Here is an 18,462-nt window from a genome sequence, read left to right on the forward strand (position 1 = left end):
ACTTTGAGATCATATGGCAAAGAAAGGCCTGTACCAAAAATTATCATGTTTATGAGAACGACCGAGATTCTACGCAATACAACAGCATTCTGTAGGCCAAAAACCAGGGAAAGGGAGTCAAGGAGCTAGCCATTCTATACTTGGAATAAGAGAATTCTTAAGTAGAGAGAAAATGAGCTATTAAAATGATGCTTGCCTCAAATTCTTCCTTTGTATATTAATTTATAAAAATATGAAAAATGCTACATATTAAAACCTAGAAATGGAATTTCTTAAACATAGCCAATTTCATTAAAAATCATGACAGATGTCAAAAGTCAAGAATAGAGAATGGAAAAGTAAAAAAGAAAGTAGAACTAAAGGAATTTCTAAGTAAGGATCTCATCATTACATCCAGTAACTTAAACCACAAGTTCATTTCATGGGATTTAAACTACCGAGATCATCATAATCTCTATAAAAAAATACTCTTGATTCTAAGCTGCCTCCCAAGCAGGACTGACACAGGTGAGTTGAAGACCAAAAAAATCATCACTGAAACACCAAATTTCTACATAACAGGAGAAATCAACGTATTGGCTTGGTATGTTCTGTTGGTTATTTTCAGTACTAAAGAACATTCTTGTCACTATTCTAAAATGTGTACCGTGCAATACTAAGTTTCATGGCAAGACAATTGAAATGCTAAGCAAGGAAATCAACAAAGCTGAATGTTTGTAGTACACAGCTGTCTTTAAGTAATCTTTTTATCAAGGCTTGTATTATTAAAAAATTTCCATGTTCATCAGAAGCGCTGGTTCTTCCTACTCTCATTTAATTTTATCCAAGACATTTTATTCATCAACCTGCATCCCATGGTTTACTATTGAGTAGTTAAATGAAAGAGGGTCAGAGAGAGAGAGAATGACACAATGGAGATACACTCTATGGGATAAGAAATATTTTTAAAAGTCAGCCTAATTGGATCTGAAAAAGTTGTTTCTGCCAAAACGAAGTGTGAATTCTACAACTTACACAAATCAATTTCCTAACAATTGCTCAGCCAGTGAAGTGCTTTGTTTAAGCACACAGGTAAAATAAAATTTAACTCTGGTCAGTGAAATGTTTCGTTCTCATTAATTACATTTTAGTCATACTCAACATTGATTAGGAACATAGTATTTAAGTTTTAAAATTAATGAACCGTGTTTATAAGATCGTTACTAGATCTATATAATATATCATACTCTCCTTTTTGGAGATTTCAGTCATCACAGTGAGGGTAGATCAAGTTATGGGCAAATGAAACCTGGACACAGAAAAAAAAGCAAAGGAACCGATTGACAAATATACTTTTAATTAGCCTAGGGATGATGATGATAAAGGGGAGAGGCTAGAAGCATAAAATTTTAGAATGGAAAGGACTTCAGAGATAATCTAATTCAGTGGTCTGCAATCTGTGGGTTCTGAGAGTTTCTGCAAGGGGTCTGCAATTCCATATGCACATGTACATTTTCTCCATCTATGGAATTAATAATATTAATACGTAACCCCACAATTCCCCACCCTGTCAAATTTTAAAATTACAAGTCTTTTTACTTGAACAGACTCACAACAACGGACCTAGTCCAATTCTGTTAAATAGTATCAGAGCTGTTACCCAAATGCACTTATGCCTATATAGGGTGCCCCTTCTGCATATCACACATGAGAAATTAAATCTTTCCTTCACTTTTCAGTTGCTAATGGCTCCTTCTGGTATTTTCCTAAGTGTCCAAGTGAGATCCTGCTAGCTAAAATCTTTAGTCCTGGGATCAGTAATCCTTTTCTACTTGGGTACTGGCTATGCCTTACTGATAAATATCATGCTCTAAGTCTAGTAGTTACAAAAGGTGGAACTAAAAAATACAGGTGAGTCAAAAGAAAATTTGAGGGACAGTGTTTGCCACTTTTCGGTTTTATTTTTTTGTGAAGACTTTCCTAACTAAAGCCTACACTATCCTTTCCCCTTTCTAAACTTCTACTGTAATTATAGTTGAGTCCCAGAAAGGTAAGCATTTTTTTGTTCTCCAGGTATCTCATGTGTAGTGTGTCTCTCCAACTGGATAACAGGTAGGAACCAGAGCTTAGATTTCAAGACATTTCCAACTTTGATTAAGGATTCAATAAATAATTGTTGACTTATAGAGTCAAGGAAGTAGAATCTTATAGAATATTTTAAAACATACATATATAGAGGGTTCAATAATCTGATACAGATGGGACATAGAAAAGATAATTGTATCTTTTCTGAAAAATGGTTAAAAAGATAATTATCCTTTCATTTATTCTTGGCAAATAATGCCACATAGTTATTTTCCTTTCACATTTTCATCAGTGCATCATTTTACAAAAGCAGTTTATAATCAGCTCCTCAAAATAATGGTGTAAATAAGAATTTATAGGCATAGCACAAATCCCACAAACTTTAAGGAAACAAACCAAATGATAATTTACAGAGCCAAACAACAGAAAGATACCCTTTTGGGCAAACTGTCATAGAAGACTACAACATGGGAGTGAAGAGAGCAGGGACTCTGGATGCCAATTTGATTTTGCCACTTACTAGCTGTGACACCCTGAACAAGTTCTCTGAACTTCAATTTCCTTCCTTATCTATAAAATGGGGGGAAATATGCATTTTGTAGAGTTCTTAGGAAGATTAAAGGAGAAAATACACATAAAGTACCTAGCACATGCTAGTTCCTCAAAATGAGTTCCCTGTTCTTCCCTCATTTGACTGTTCTTTCTCTTCTCTGGTTCCTTCCTAAGTCAAATTCAAGGCTTCCTGTCCCTTTTTCCCCACTAATTTTCACTTCAACTCCCTGTATTTGTCTCGTCACTTACTCTCAAAGTCGATCTTGTTCTTTTCCTCCCTACCTTTTAAAATCTCTTTCAAGCTGTTTTCAATACCTTTAAGGAATGACTATTTTTAACAAATCTTACTGAATTCATTTAATCTATTCAATAAAACCTCTCCTCCAAAGAGCAAAAGAATTTGCAGAGGAAATAAAACAAACAGGAGGAAGCACACTCCCTAAATGGATTAAGTTCTTGAGCAAAGCAATACTCCTTACTTACTCTTCCCAAGTAGAACAATCCATTACCCCTCCCCCATAAGCTTCTATACCAAGCCCAGGAAGATTATACTCCTGCCTTGAAAAAAAATAAAATCCTCTCCATCTCGTACTCTAAACACCTCAGCTGTATCTCAGTTGGATCACTATCTCATGCCCTAACTCTTATTGATATGCTTACTTAAATCACTTTATATATAATACTTGGTCATCTCACAGTAATCACTTTGGTTTCTCATAAATGGATATGCCAGGGCTGAGCTTATCTAAAAGAACTACATCCTATCATTAATAAACATGTTGTCTCAGGTTCTCTAGATGTTTTATAAAGAGAAGCTAGTAGGTAAAAGAATGAAACAGAGTCCTATAGGGAAAATTCTTGACTTCACATTTTTGACAGATTTGGGCTTTAGCTGTGACTTTGCTGAGAATAGAGATGGGTGCCATCATAGATGCACCAAAGCTGGGCATACGCTCACTTCTTACCCTGTGCCTCCCTGAATTTTTAGATTTCTGACCTCGTCTACTACCAACAATTTTTTTACCCCCTAATGCACCTTTAATAGTATATAGCTCTATTCCTCAGATAGCAAGTATATTATCCAAGTTCGGAGATACAAATGAGGAATTAACATGAAAACCATGTTTCCTCAATAAATCTGAAGCTGCTAGATAGCTTTGAGAACCTATGAAAAAACACCAAAGTGGTATTACTCAGTCACCAATCTAAAGAGAGAACTTTGACTCAAGGTATAAATGAACTTGTAATTATATAAATATATTTATAAATATTTATACAATTATATACTTATACATAAGCACTTACACAGACTTAAAATGTAAGAACATTAATTCAAAAGGACTCACTGAAGAAGAAACAGATTTTTCCATGATTTCCTTGAGGAGATACATCACTCATTCTTTAGGGAGGGTTCCTCAAAATCCAACCGTTAGAAATATTCTCTAATTGTGTACTAGCAACGCATAAGCATCTTTTTTCTTTAATCCCCTAATTGCCAAGAGAGTGATCTTAAAGTAGATGGGAATTTAAAGGTCTCTGTGCAATAGCAATTTATGTTCCTCAAGTAGAAGAATCAATCAATCAAAATCCCCAATTGACAAAATAGGTCCATTCTATATTATGGTTTTATAACAAGTTCAAGTTCTGATTTTGCCACCAGAATCACTATTACCCCTTCAGAGGACTCTATTTAAAGCTCAAAAGAAGAACTGAGGATATCGTGAAGCTGCTAAGTCAAATTGTATTCTACAGATTCAAGATGGCTTCTTCTAAATAATACTGAAAAAAGCTTTCACCAACTACAATTTGAATGTGGCTTTTGTTGGCAGAAAATACCCACAACATCTGAAGATTACTGGTAATCTTCCCTAGCTCCCTTACTAAATGTTGTCTTATGAATTGAATTTAAAGGTCTTCCCCTTAGAGAGGCTTTCAGTTTTGATACCTTTTGCAAGAAAACAGCATGAGGAATTAAGCTCATTCAATCACCAGAGCCTTTCAGAGACTGTTCCAATCAGGGGTAAAAAAATGAATCATTTATTTCTAACCAAAGGAACATGGTGAGCAACTCTCAGCTGCATCTTTTTCTTTTTCCCCCCGGGACATACATAAGTATGCCTTCAAGCACATAGGACAATCAATAACCACAGCGGTTACAACTACAAGCCATTGTACTGCATGATTATTGAACAGCTGCCTTCCTATAGATCACTTGTGGACCCAAATAATGGAAGGGCCAAAGGAACTAATATGCTGTACTGGCAAAAACACCAAGCACCTTTTCCTATCCCGGTCACACAATATACTCACTAAATGTCCATTCTGGGACTAGCAGGATCAATACAGTTTACAGAGTAATAACGAAGAAAGTCGTCTCAGGCTAGGATATTGAAAGCCACCCCATGCTACTCACTCTACATTTAACACTTATTCTGCCAATAACACATATCATAGAAATAACTCTAGCTGGGAAGAATCTTTTGAAAAAAAATTTTAAGTATGATGAGCAATAATTATAAGGGATGCTTTTTCCATATAAACAAAAGCCTGGATATTTTGTTGTGATATTTCCTACATGAACAACAAAACAAAACATGTGTTAGAGAATTTCTTCTCCCTACTAAAAATGGGGCTTACAAAAAAGGGAGGTTGTTCATATTCTGAATCTAGCCATTCCTTTACCAAAGGAGTCGGAGGAGTAACATTATTTGATCCCGAAAAAGTGCTGTGCAAGAGACCACTTATTGGAACACACATTTCCTGCTGCCAGTACTAGGAGGTCTTATCCTTACACTTCCATTTGGTCACCAGATTGGGTAAGAAAGAAAGAAAGAAAAGTAGGAAAAAGAAGAAAACAGAAGAGGAGAGAAAAAAAGGAGGGGAGGAGAAGAGAGCAAGAAATAAGAGAAGGCAGGTGACTTGCTTGCCCAACTTTGGCTCTATGGTCCTATGAGCCAAAATGCATACTCAGTGACATGGTATCTCACAGGAAAAGGGAAAAAAAGGGTAAGCTGAGAGAGGTCAGGCCATGATGTTAATTTCTTTCCTGTACAAAGACAGTCTCTTGAGGACAAAGGCCTGCCTCTTGTAATGTAATGTCATAGTCCAGATGAGAGAGTTTCCTTCGGGGGAAGTTGGTGAGAAGTTCAAAACGTTCATTTGGATATCCTTTAGACTGGACATGTTTCACCAAAGCCTATAAAAATAAAAGAAAGATAAGGCTGTTAGATGGAAATAAAAATAAAAAGCATATTAAAGAATTAAATATATAACATTCATTTTTATCTTATCAGATGAGATATGAAGTTTAAGTTATTCTGTCAGATAATCAAAACTTACCCTTGTGGAAGGGCCAATCTAATCCTTTAAATGGGAAGATAATAAACCTGTATCCAGTAATTCAGGGCCATTAAGTGACACTGAAATATACAGAATTTTTACTGTCTCCTCAATAAACAAACCCAATTTCTATTTATAAAATTAGTGTCCTGATTTTTAAACATTTTATCAGGGAAGATATGGCCTTCATTCTACTTATAGGCAATCTTGCCACCTGTGCACTAAATCTCTTCTTGCCTTCTCAGAAACCATGCCCCCAAAGAATATCCCCTCTTTTATAGTTACCTTTAAACATCTCCCTCTCTACAGACGCTTCCCAACATACTTAAACATGCTCAGTCTCTCCTTCAATCATCTTTTTTCCCTCTGATTACTGCCTACTCCCTCCTCTAGCTTCACAACCAAACTTCTCGAAAAAGTGGTCTCTACTTGCTCCATCCATTATCTCATCTCCCAATCCCTTCCAAATACTAGACCTGAGAGAAAGTCTTGGTATTAGCACCAGCAGCCAGATCTTACTTGCATTCCAGTTACATGGTCTTCAAGAATCAGACTAATTATTCCCAGCTGCGCAAATGGCCAAGTATGGAATCCTGACCCAAGGAGGATTCATTCATAGGCTACGTTAAGCTAGTCAGACTCATTCTCTTTTTCAGGAGTTGAAAAACACAGAAGAAAGGCCCATCAGCTGTGGACTTTAGAGAAAAAGGCCCTCAGCATCATTTATGATGGACCATGTACAAGCTGAGAGGTAAACAAAAGCCACTAGTATATAGAGAGAAGAATGGTGTGAAGCAGACAATCACTAGAGGAAAACCAAACAAGCCCCAGGAGAGAAACACAGAGAAAAATAGCCTTGGTTCTTAACCTCTTTACAGTTCCAGCTACTAGGAAAGCCAGCAACCCCACGACAGTCTTCAAATAAACTTACTACCCTTTTCCAGGTAATAATTTCAGTTGAGTTTCTATTCCATGCAGCCATGGAATACAAAAGCTTTGACTGGAATAGACCCTATGTGACTTGCCTAACATAATAAAGGAAGAGAATAAAGTAATTAGAATTAAGATTCACCAAAGTTAAGTTTCCAGTTAGAGGTCAGATTGAATACCTAACACCTGTTTTAAAGAATCATCAAGCCAATAATTACCCTAATTAATTAGTTTCTCTGCTTCAAGCAAACACTTCCAATTAGATATACTTACTAGCAGTTTAGCTTGCTCTGGAAGAGTGATCTGTTCCCTTTTTCCATCTGGATACCGCAACATCAGCTGTGCTTTTGGTCCTAAAGGAAGGGTTAAAAAAAAAAAAAAGACACAGGAGCTTAAGATAGAAGACTAATTTAAACAAATAAATACATTCCTTCAGTAACATTCAAGTGTTAAGTCAAGCAAGTATAGACTACAACTCACCATTTACATCTATGCCCTCCACTATTCCATCTGATTTTTCAGGTGACATCTCCAATATTTCTGAATCCACAGCTACCAATCCTTGATGGTTTGTGGCTGTGCCAGGCTCAGTTCTGGCTGCAGGTTCAGTTAGTGGCCTTCTGTTTTCCTCTTTTCTATGCCCCAAATCTTTGTGGGGAGACTTTCTGGACTTGGCAAGATTCTCTATCTCCTCTTCTTCATCAGAGCCACAAACAGATATGAACTCCTCACTGCCAGAAAAAAGTTCAGATTCAGATTCTTCATCTGAGCGGCTATCCTGCTTTGTCTGTGTTGAATCAAAATGTGTCTCTTGCAAGGAGGCTCTGATGGCAGCTTCTAGCTGGCTATCTTCACTTGCATCTATAAGGCTCTCCTGCGAGATGCAGTCATAAAACACGGGTGGAAAGAAAAAGAAAACAGTTAAACCAAAAAATAGATAGTCGAGTCAAACAGGGCATAAGAAACATAGTCAGTTTGCCATTATTATTTTCTGCTGAATTTATCTCTTCTACTAAATTTCAAGCTATCTGAGGCCAACAACTTTGTCTTACACAGCCAAGTTGGAAGGGAGAGTTTGAAAATTGTCATATCACCTGGCATAATAATGTTGCAAGCATAGGGGTTTTTTCCTCTCAAAATGAATAAAGTCAAGAAAACAGTTTATTCTCTGCCCAGAAAAGAATTAAGGTTTTAAATATAAAGCCAAAACATTAGTCTTTAAAATGACTAAACATAGAGAAGCACGTCTACTTTGCTCACCACTGTAGTCTTCAACTAGTACTGCTTTGGTACGTAGAAGGATATCAATAAATAAATCAGTAATTATGATTTTGCAAAAAATCTAAAAGTCAGAACTCTAACATTCAAAACCAAACAGAATACCAATAATCAATAGGGAAAAATAACAACTATATTTTCCCAAGCTGAATTACAATGGTTTTCATTGTGATCATGAAAAAAGCAAATTTCAATAGTTTGCCCCTTGGTAAAGTTCTAATGTAACAGATTTCAATAAACTTACTGAGTCACAAAATATGGGTTGTTTGAGTGGAATTTATTTAGATCCTTTATCAAACAAACTATACAAAAAAAAATTTGAAAGATAACCAAAAGCTGAACACTGGCTATCTCATGATATTAAGGAATTGCTGTTAATTTTTTAAGGGTGTGTTAATGGTATTATGATGGTGTTTTCAAAAAATAAAAAGAGGGTCTGGCCCCGTGGTTGAGTGGTTCAAGTTCCGCACCTTCCGCTTCAGTAGCCCAGGGTTCGCAGCTTTGGATCCCGGGCGTGGACCCACTCCACCCACCAGCCACACTCTGGCAGTGTCCCACACAGGGGAAAAAAAAAAAAAAAAAAAAAAAAAAGCCATAGAAGAAGCTTGGCACAGACGTTAGCTCAGCGCTAATCTTCCTCAAGTGAAAAAAGGAAGACTGGCAACAGATGTTAGCTCAGAGTGAATCTTTCTCACCAAAAATAATAAATAAAACAAAAAGAGCCTTTATCTTTTAAACATACATGCCAAAGTATTAATGAATGAAACCATGAACTCTGAGATTTGCTTCAAAATAATGGGAACAGGGTGGGGTAGAGATAAAACAAGACTGGCTGCACGTTGAAAACTAGTGAATTAATTAATAGATACATAGAGGCTCAATAAATTCCTTCTACTTTTGAATACCCTTAAAAATTTCCACAATAAAAAGGTAAAAGTTGTATGGATTGCTAACAAAATATTAAAGGAAGCTCATTTTGGCTTTCACTCTCTGTCAATGACACAGCAAAAAATTAAAGAAAAAAATTTAACTAAACATGGGGCCGGCCCAGTGGCACAGCAGTTGAGTGCACATGCTCCGCTTCGGCGGCCCAGGGTTCACAGGTTCGGATCCCGGGCGCAGACTGATGCACCACTTCAAGCCATGCTGTGGTGGGGTCCCATATAGAGTGGAGGAAGATGGGCACGGATGTTAGCCCAGGGCCAGTCTTCCTCAGCAAAAAAGAGGAAGATTGGCATCGGATGTTAGCTCAGGGCTGATCTTCCTTGCAAAAAAAAAGAAATTTAACTAAACTTAAGGCGAATTTATCACCAAAGAAAAGCAAGTAGATGTCCCCATGTGACCTGTAATGGCTTAAATCAACTGTAGGTTTATAATAATGACATTGCACAGCATGTAGCTTGATTATTTAAAGACTGTCACTCTGTCAGACACTGCTGGCTTCCTATCCAATATCCATTCTCCTCTGATTCAGTATTTACAGAATCCTAATCATGTCTTTAAAAAAAAACATGTCAAGCTAAAAAATTCCATTTACCAGTTTTCCTTGCAGCTAGAAAACATTTGTGGCATAAAGCTAAAGAAGCACTTACAGAGAAATTATAGAACTAAATGCCTATATTAGAAAAGAAAAGTCTCAAATTAATCATGAAGTTTACATCTTAAATAAAAAAGTATCCATATAGAAAAAGAAAATAAAGGTAAACCCAACTACACAGAAGGAAAAAGAGAAAGGACAGAAATGAATTAATAACCTAGAAAAAGAGAAGAAAAATCAATGAAACCAAAAGCTGGTTCTTTAAAATCAATAAAACTGATAAGCCTCTAGCCAGACTGTCAGGAAAAAAGAAACCACAAATTACCCAATAACAGGATCAAGAGAGGGGACAACACTACAAACTCTATAATCATTAAACGAATAACAAGGAAATATAATGAACAAGTTTATGTCAATATATTTGACCCCTTAGGTAAAATGGACAAATCCCTAGGAAGACACAACCTACTAAAAGCTCATTAAGGAAGAAACAGATACCTGAATAGTCCTATATCTATTAATAAAATTGATTTGTAGTTTAAAACTTCCCACAAAGAAAACTCTAGGCCCAGGTGGCTTCACTGGTGAATGTCATCAAATATTAAGGAAGAAATAATATCAATCCTACAGAAACTCTTCCAGTAAACAGAAGAGGAGGAAACACTTTCCAATTCATTGTGAAGCCAACATTAACTTGATACCAAGACCAGACAAAGACATTAAAAGATATCACAAGGAAAACAAAATATAAAAAACTACAAACCAGTATCTCTCATAAATATAGACAAAAATTCTTGACAAAATTTTAGCAAATCAAACCCAAAAATATATAAAAAGAAGTAATGCACTATAACCAAGTGGGTTTTAGCCTAGGAATGCAAGGTTGGTTTAACATTAAAAAATCAACCAACAGGGCCGGCCTGGTGGCACAGCGGTTAAGTGCACATGCTCTGCTGTGGCAGCCCGGGGTTCACAGGTTCAGATCCCGGGTGCGCACTGACACACCGCTTGTTAAGCCATGCTGTGGCGGCGTCGCATATAAAGTAGAAGACGACGGCCACGGATGTCGGCCCATGGCCAATCTTCCTCAAGAAAAAAGGGGAGGATTTGGCATCGGATGTTAGCTCAGGGCTAGTCCTCCTTGAAAAAAAAAAAAAAATCAACCAATGGAATTCACTAACAAAGAAAATCATTTGATCCTCTCAATAGATGTAAAAAATCCCCTCACAATAAAAACTCAGCATAGAAGGAACTCAGAATAGAAGGAAACTTCCTCAGCCTGATAAAGTGTATCTATAAGAAACACATAGCTAACATCAAACTTAACGGTGAAAGACTGAATACCTTCACCCCAATACCAGAAACAAGTTGAGACCTGCCTAATCTCATTACTTCTATTTAACTTCGTATTGGAGTTGCTAGCTACGAAAAAGAAATAAAAGGCATAGAGATTAGAAAGGAAGAAGTAAAATAAGTCTTTGTTGACAACATGATCGTCTACATAGAAATTCTAAGAAACCTACAAAAAAGCTACTGGAACTAACAAGTGAGTTTTAGCAAGACTGCAGGCTACAAGGTCAATATACAAAAACTACAAAATATTGCTGAGAGAAATTCAAGACAAATAAATGGAGGGGCTGCAGGGCTGGCCCCGTGGCTTGGCGGTTAAGTGCGCGTGCTCCGCTGCTGGCGGCCCGGGTTGGGATCCCGGGCACGCACCTACACACCGCTTCTCCGGCCATGCTGAGGCCACAATCCACATGCAGCAACTAGAAGGATGTGCAGCTATGACATACAACTATCTACTGGGGCTTTGGGGGGAAAAAATAAATAAATAAAATTATTAAAAAAAAAAAAAAAATGGAGGGGCTGGCCAGGTGCCATAAGCAGTTAAGTGTGCGTGCTCCACTTCGGTGGCCCGGGGTTCGTAGGTTCAGATCCCAGGCGCGCACCGACACGCTGCTTGTCATGCCATGCTGTGGCGGCATCCCACATAAAGAAGAGGAAGATGAGCACAGATGTTAGCTCAGGACCAATCTTCCTCAGCAAAAAAAGAGGAGGATCAGCATCAGATGTTAGCTCAGGGCTGATCTTCCTCACAAATAAATAAATAAATAAATAAATGGAGATATATATGCCATGTTCATGGATCTGAAGACTCAATATTGTTAAGATGTTAATTCTCTCCAAAATGATCCATAAAGCTAATACAATTCTAATAAAAGTCCCAGTAGCTTTCTTGGTAGAAAGTGAAAAGCTGATTCTAAAACTTATATGGAAATGCAAAGGACCTGAAATAACGAAAACAACTATAAAGATAAGAACAAAGTTAGAGGATTTACACCATGTGATTTCAAACTACTTATAAAGCTACAGTAATCATTAAGACAGTGAAATATTGGTCTAAAGAAAGACATATCAATCACTGGAAAGAACAGAATCCATAAACCCACATATATATGAATAATTTTTGACAAAGGAGCAAAGGCAATTCAATGGAGAAAGGATAATCTTTTCAACAAATGGCGCTGGAACAAGTGTATAGCCATATGCAAACAAAAAAACCCAACTTGACCCTATCTTAATATCATATACAAAAATTAATTCAAAGTGGATCACTGACTTAAGAGTTAAAACTATAAAAAAATATGAGAGAACATCTTGGGTTAGGCTAAGATTTCTTAGGTAAGACACAAAAAGTACAAAGTATAAAAGAAAAGCCGACAAATTGGATTGCATCAAAATTTTAAAATTTGCTCTTCAAAAGACACTATTAGGAAATGAATAAGCATGCAACAGACTGGGAGAAAATATCTGCAAACCATATATCCAACAAAGAACTTATATCCAGAATATAAAAAGAACCTTACAATTCAATAAGAAGATATACAACCCAATAAAAAAACGAGCCCGAGATCTAAATAGACACTTCACCAGAACAGATAGACAGCAAAAAAGTATATGAAAAGATGCTCATATCAAAACTTGTCAAACTGTAAATTTAAATGTGCTCAGTTTATTGCACATTAATTATACTTTAATAAAGCTATAAAATTTTTAAAAATAAAATAAACGTAAGGCTAATTTATCAGATACAAAAAAAGCAAACAGATGTGCCTACATGACATGCAATGGCTTAGACGGACTGACTGCAGATAATACATAGTGTATGTACCATGTAGGTTGATTTTAAAGCACGACACTATGATGGACACTGCTAGTTTCCTACCTCACATCCAGTCTTCTTTGCTTCCTTATTAGTAAACCTCAATTGTGTTTGTGCAAGAAAATGTGTCCAACTAAAATAAGCAGAATTCTTATCTGTGTAAAATAAGCAGAATTCTTATCTGTGGCTAACTGTTTACCTTTGTAATAGGGCACCACTCCACTCCTCCTTGTCTATGCCTGGACACGATACCTGGGAGTGCAGAATCTATACTGTGACCACAAGGACAAAAGCCAATACTAAGGATGGAGGGGGTGAAAAAAAAGAGGAGGAACGTGGTTCCTTGATAGCGTACACAGCACTCAAGCCCTAGACTGCTTGACTCTGGACTTCCTGTTGAGGAAAGTAGACATCTTCCTCGTTTAAGCCATTAATTGTTGGTGTTTCTCTTGCACACAGTTGATCAAAATTTGTAACACTAAGAGAATTCAGTATCAGAAGTGGGGTCTAAGGTACCAGTCACCTAAACCATCCCTATGTATTGGTCCAATTTTATGGTCCCACTCTTTCCCACTAAGTGCCTTAACTTTTATAAGAGACTTGGTGAGGTTGTAAACTCAATTTAGGTTGTAATTCAGAAACTCACAAGCTCAGGCTCTGGTTTGTGATAAGATCAGCCTTAAGACTGCAAAGATAAGAAACTCTCTTAGGTCAATTATAGAAACTCTCCGGGTTTTTTAATGCCTTAAAAAAGAATTCTAGGGCCGGCCTGGTGGCGCAGTGGTTAAGTTCCCGTGCTCTGCTTTGGCGGCCCGGGGTTCGCAGGTTCGGATCCCGGGTGCACACTGATGCACCGCTTGTCAAGCCATGCTGTGGTGGTGTCCCATATAAAGTAGAGGAAGACGGGCATAGATGCTAGCCTAGGGCCAATCTTCCTCAGCAAAAAGAGGAGGATTGGCAGTGGATGTTAGCTCAGGGCTAATCGTCCTCACAAAAAAAAAAAAAAAAAAGAATTCTAAGTAAAACTTCTCTTAGCAATGGAAAAAAAAAACTGTGTCTATAGATAAAGGTAAAACAATGTTTTAGTTGTCCACCCAAATAAAACTTCTCTGAGTAACGGAAAAAAAAATCCTATACCACCCCTTGGCAAGCATAGCTTTTCCTTAAATGGGTACTTTATTCTAGGTGATAACTTAATAACTAGGTGTTTCATCACTGCATGATATGGACTGCTAAAGTCATATCTTCTAAAACTAATTTTATCCTCACTGCCATCAAACCCAAACAGCTCCTACCACCAATGTGAGATTCTCATATCTTTGAAGGTCTCTTACTTGCAACTAATCTTGATACCAGTTATCAAACAGGTCTGCCTAGTAATAACATGTTATAGAAATTAAGTATAGAAATAATTTCTGGGTGGGCCAGAGAGCCAGGCCCTATAAAGCTATCTAACCAGTAATAATGCCAACTATACCATGAGAGTTGTTCTAGCAAAAATATCATTTTCACTGCTGCTTAGATCTGGATACCAAAAGCCCCAGAAGAAGTGGATTCCTCTGGTACTGGCTTGCCAGATCAGTCCTCCTGCTCACTGCTACACATTCACATTGCTTACTTCTAAATCCAGTCTTAGGTCACATGCCTGTACCTTAGCTGTAAGGGAGACTGGGAATATGAATCCTATAATTTCCTTAAGAAGACAGAACCCTTATGGGGAAATTATCAGAATATAAGGAGGGTGTCTAAGACGTTGTACAGCCACAAATTATAACTGTCCACTACTTACATTATTATCTTTACCATCTTAACCTCAAACATTTTACACAAGACACTTATATACAATTATACTTAATTGCCCATCACCACTTTTTAGCCATACTTACTGAACGGGCACATTTTTTGGGGGGACTGCTAGAAAGTCCATCCAGTTGCCCATGTTCACCCAGAAATCCTGTCACTTGGTCCAAGAAAGAAGATACATCTAACTGGTGCCACTCTACTAGCTTCTGACCTAAAGATTAAAAACCAGTATATATAAATATGATGAAATCCACACTCTTTCTGAACATTCTCATTAAGTATTTCTTTTGGCATATGAATAATTAAAATTTACTGGGAACACATATCACCACCCCTCACCAGCTTAAGTTATATAGTGCCTTCATAGCCTAGAGGATACATTAATTACAACCACCTAAGAGATTCCCAGCCATCAAGACAGGGCAACTACTTTATCTGCTGATATCACTTATTGCCATTTAGGAAGAAGAGATTCCGATAAAGCAATATCTATATAAAACTCAATCAATTAGTAATAAAACCAACTCTACCCTCTGCTTTTCTGGTGGGATTACAACCAGCACTTGAACAATCTTAATATTTTAATGACAGAAAACCTAAAGGGACCCCTTATAAAATAACAAGAAAGATAAGCAATTTTTTTTTAAAGAGAACTGCACAAATATAAAATACTACCATCTCCCAAAGTTGTCAGAAACAGACTCCCTAAATACACACTTCAATAGATGTTTAAATAATTCTAAAGGGCATGAACGAGAACCCTTCACCTAAATTATTACAAACAATTCTGAAACTGGATTCAGTCAAATACTAAAAGTCAATTATTTAGGTAACTGAAAGACAGAAGATAGGTTAAAGGTTGTAAGCTGATATAAATCTTACCTGTCCGTGGATCCAAGATGGAAACATAGGGGAAATCCCCTAGCTTATAAAACTGTATGTATCTCTGACCTTCCTCACTGTCATGATAAACCTGTTAAATCATTGATATTAAAAAAAAGAAGTCAGCCTCTAAAAAAAGTACCAACTATATCCTTGTTATATACCAACAGCAATTAATGCTCCAAATGTACTTTTGGTATATGTTAGGATGTCATTCCTACATTAAAGAGAAAACGAAGGTTATCTGGTGTGAACTCCCTCGACCTCCTGCCCTCAGTTCCTTCTGGAAACTTGCATAAACATATCAATCCATTCTTCCTCCCTTCCCAGTTCGGAAGAGGTATTATTCTTCCTGTTCACGTTTCTGTCCACCTATGTCATTCCTCACTCTCAACCATATACATCTTTATAAATCACAAGATATTAAGATTATAAGCTGGAGTGCTGGAGTGCCTAGCATAGTGCCTGGCAATGAGATGTTCAATCAATAGTTGCTGAATAAAAGGTTACCATTCAGAAAAAAATCATATTGAATTTAGGGGCCTGTAAGACACGAAAAGGCAAATTAATAACAATAATAGCACCTCCTGTAATGGGAAAAAAATTAAGTTCATTCAGAAGTTTTTATTTTCTATTAATTTTTTATAATTTTTTAAAAAATAAGAAATTAGAGCAAGATCATCTAACCTTAGCTAGATAATTTACTGTCACGTGTCCCTTAACAAAGGGGATACATTCTGAGAAATGTGCCGTCAGGCGATTTCATCGTTTTGCAAACATCACAGAGTGTACTTACACAAACCTAGACGGTATAGCCTGCTACACACCTAGGCTATATGGTACTAATCTTATGGGACCACCATCGTATATGCGGTCCATCATTGACTGAAACGTTGTTACGCGGCGTGTAACTGTGTATAAAAAGAAACTAGAGGAGCAAGACTAAGTGACACATCTAAGAACATATAGTTAAAGAGTATCAAACTCAAACTAAAATCTAAGTCTTAGTCAGATGTTTCCCCATTACTCCAAGATCATCTTCATCCACAGTGTCAATTATAGTCACCATCAGAAGATGTGCTATTGGGCCGGCACCGTGGCGTAGCGGTTAAGTGTGCGTGTTCCACTGCTGGCGGCCCGGGTTCGGATCCCGACACGCACCGATGCACCGCTTGTCAGGCCATGCTGTGGCGGTGTCCCATATAAAGTGGAGGAAGATGGGCACGGATGTTAGCTCAGGGCCAGTCTTCCTCAGCAAAACGAGGAGGATTAGCACGGATGTTAGCTCAGGGCTGATCTTCCTCACAAAAATAAATAAATAAATAAATTAATTAATTTAAAAAAAGATGTGCTATTGAAGCATTTGAAATGTGGCTAGTCTGAACTGAGCTGTACTGTTAAGTGTAAAATACACACCAGATCTTGAAGACTTAACACACATAAATAAATCAAAACATCTTGTTAATATTTAAATATTAGCTTATATTAGGTATATTGACTAAAAATATATTAAAATTAGTGGGCCGGCCCTGTGGCCAAGTGGTTAAAGTTCCACGTCCTCCGCTTTGGTGGCCCAGGTTCACCAGTTCGGATCCCAGGTGCAAACCTACTCTGCTCATCAGCCATGCTGTGGAGGCATCCCACATGCAAAACAGAGGAGGACTGGCACGGATGTTAGCTCAGGGCTAATCTTCCTCAAGCAAAAAAAAAAAAAAAGAGAGAGGAAGATTCCCAACAGATGTTAACTCAGGGCAAATCTTCCTCACCAAAAAAAAAGAAAAAAAATTAAAATTAATTGCACCCGTTTCTTTTGACCCTTATAATTTGTGGCTACTAAAAATCTTAAATTACATATGTGGCTCACATTATATTTCTCTTTGAACAGTACAGTTGTATAGTCTATCAAGACATTTAAATTCTTCTGCGATATGAATATTATATGGTTTACATGGCTTGGTTCCTCTTTTCCCCTCCTTCCCTTGGGAGTTCTCATTGCTGCCTTAACTTTCACCTGTCCTTACTATTCCAGCCATTATAGGTGGTTTTACTGTTTCATATGTCATAATTTAACTCAGTTACTAATTTTTTTTCAGTTTAAACCTAATTCCTCCTCCCCAGCATCCCATATACAAAAATTTTGATTAACTCTCCTCACCTGCCAGAAAATGAAATGTTCCCGGATAATATTCTTCACAGCTTCATTGCTCCATACATCACGGTTGAGGCACTGGCATGCAAAGTCTTGTACATTTTGAATGTTTATCATCAGCCACTTATTCTGCATTTGGCCACACTCTTTGGCCTATAAAAGTAAAGTTACACAATATTTGTTAGCAAAAATTTCTACTTGGTAACTGATATGTTTCAGAATTCAGAAGCTGTCCTCTTTTCATTTTACTAAGTTTTTTTTCTCAAGTATGATATCTAGAGTTTTCAGTATCTATACATTATTTACATTAATTTGCATATGTGTATATAATTATACTGTCCATTTTCAAGCATTTTTCAAATTTAAATAAACTGTTTTTCTTTTATTCACTGTTATCTGTTATAATGGCTAGATTTTTACTGTACATTTAAACATGTTTATCTGAAAATGATTCCACAAACAAGGTCAACAAGTCACATAATCCTATCGTATTGTCTCGTCCAATCCCTCTCTACAAATATACCTCTCCTTTTTAGCAGATGTAACCAGTATGTGTATATTACTTCATGTTGTTTTGTTTTCTTCAACATCATTTTCTATACACATTTCTAAATATAATATAATTAGGCATGTACTGTTTTACAGAATCACCCTCAACATTTCAGTACAAGCTGCTGAGGGCTTTTTGTTTCAGGGTTGTTTTCCTAGGAGCAGATTTCAAAAAATGAGATTACATGATCAAAGAATGTTTCAGAATGATCT

The 18,462-nt window shown here is 36.9% G+C and overlaps 1 protein-coding gene across 1 annotated transcript in view; it reads right to left on the reverse strand.

The window, feature by feature from the left end:
- Positions 1–1,316: 1,316 nt before the first annotated feature.
- Positions 1,317–18,462, reverse strand: part of UBXN7 (UBX domain protein 7) — a 50,118-nt gene continuing 32,972 nt past the window's right edge. The window contains exons 6-11 of the mRNA XM_058556021.1: positions 17,707–17,853; positions 15,552–15,642; positions 14,753–14,880; positions 7,366–7,759; positions 7,159–7,238; positions 1,317–5,812 (exon numbers count right to left, since the gene is read on the reverse strand). Of these exons, the coding sequence (XP_058412004.1) occupies positions 5,651–5,812; positions 7,159–7,238; positions 7,366–7,759; positions 14,753–14,880; positions 15,552–15,642; positions 17,707–17,853 (1,002 nt within the window). The 3' untranslated portion in view covers positions 1,317–5,650. The remainder of the gene's footprint in view (positions 5,813–7,158; positions 7,239–7,365; positions 7,760–14,752; positions 14,881–15,551; positions 15,643–17,706; positions 17,854–18,462) is intronic.

This window comes from Diceros bicornis, chromosome 15, assembly GCF_020826845.1.
Source record: "Diceros bicornis minor isolate mBicDic1 chromosome 15, mDicBic1.mat.cur, whole genome shotgun sequence".
NCBI classification, from domain to species: domain Eukaryota; kingdom Metazoa; phylum Chordata; class Mammalia; order Perissodactyla; family Rhinocerotidae; genus Diceros; species Diceros bicornis.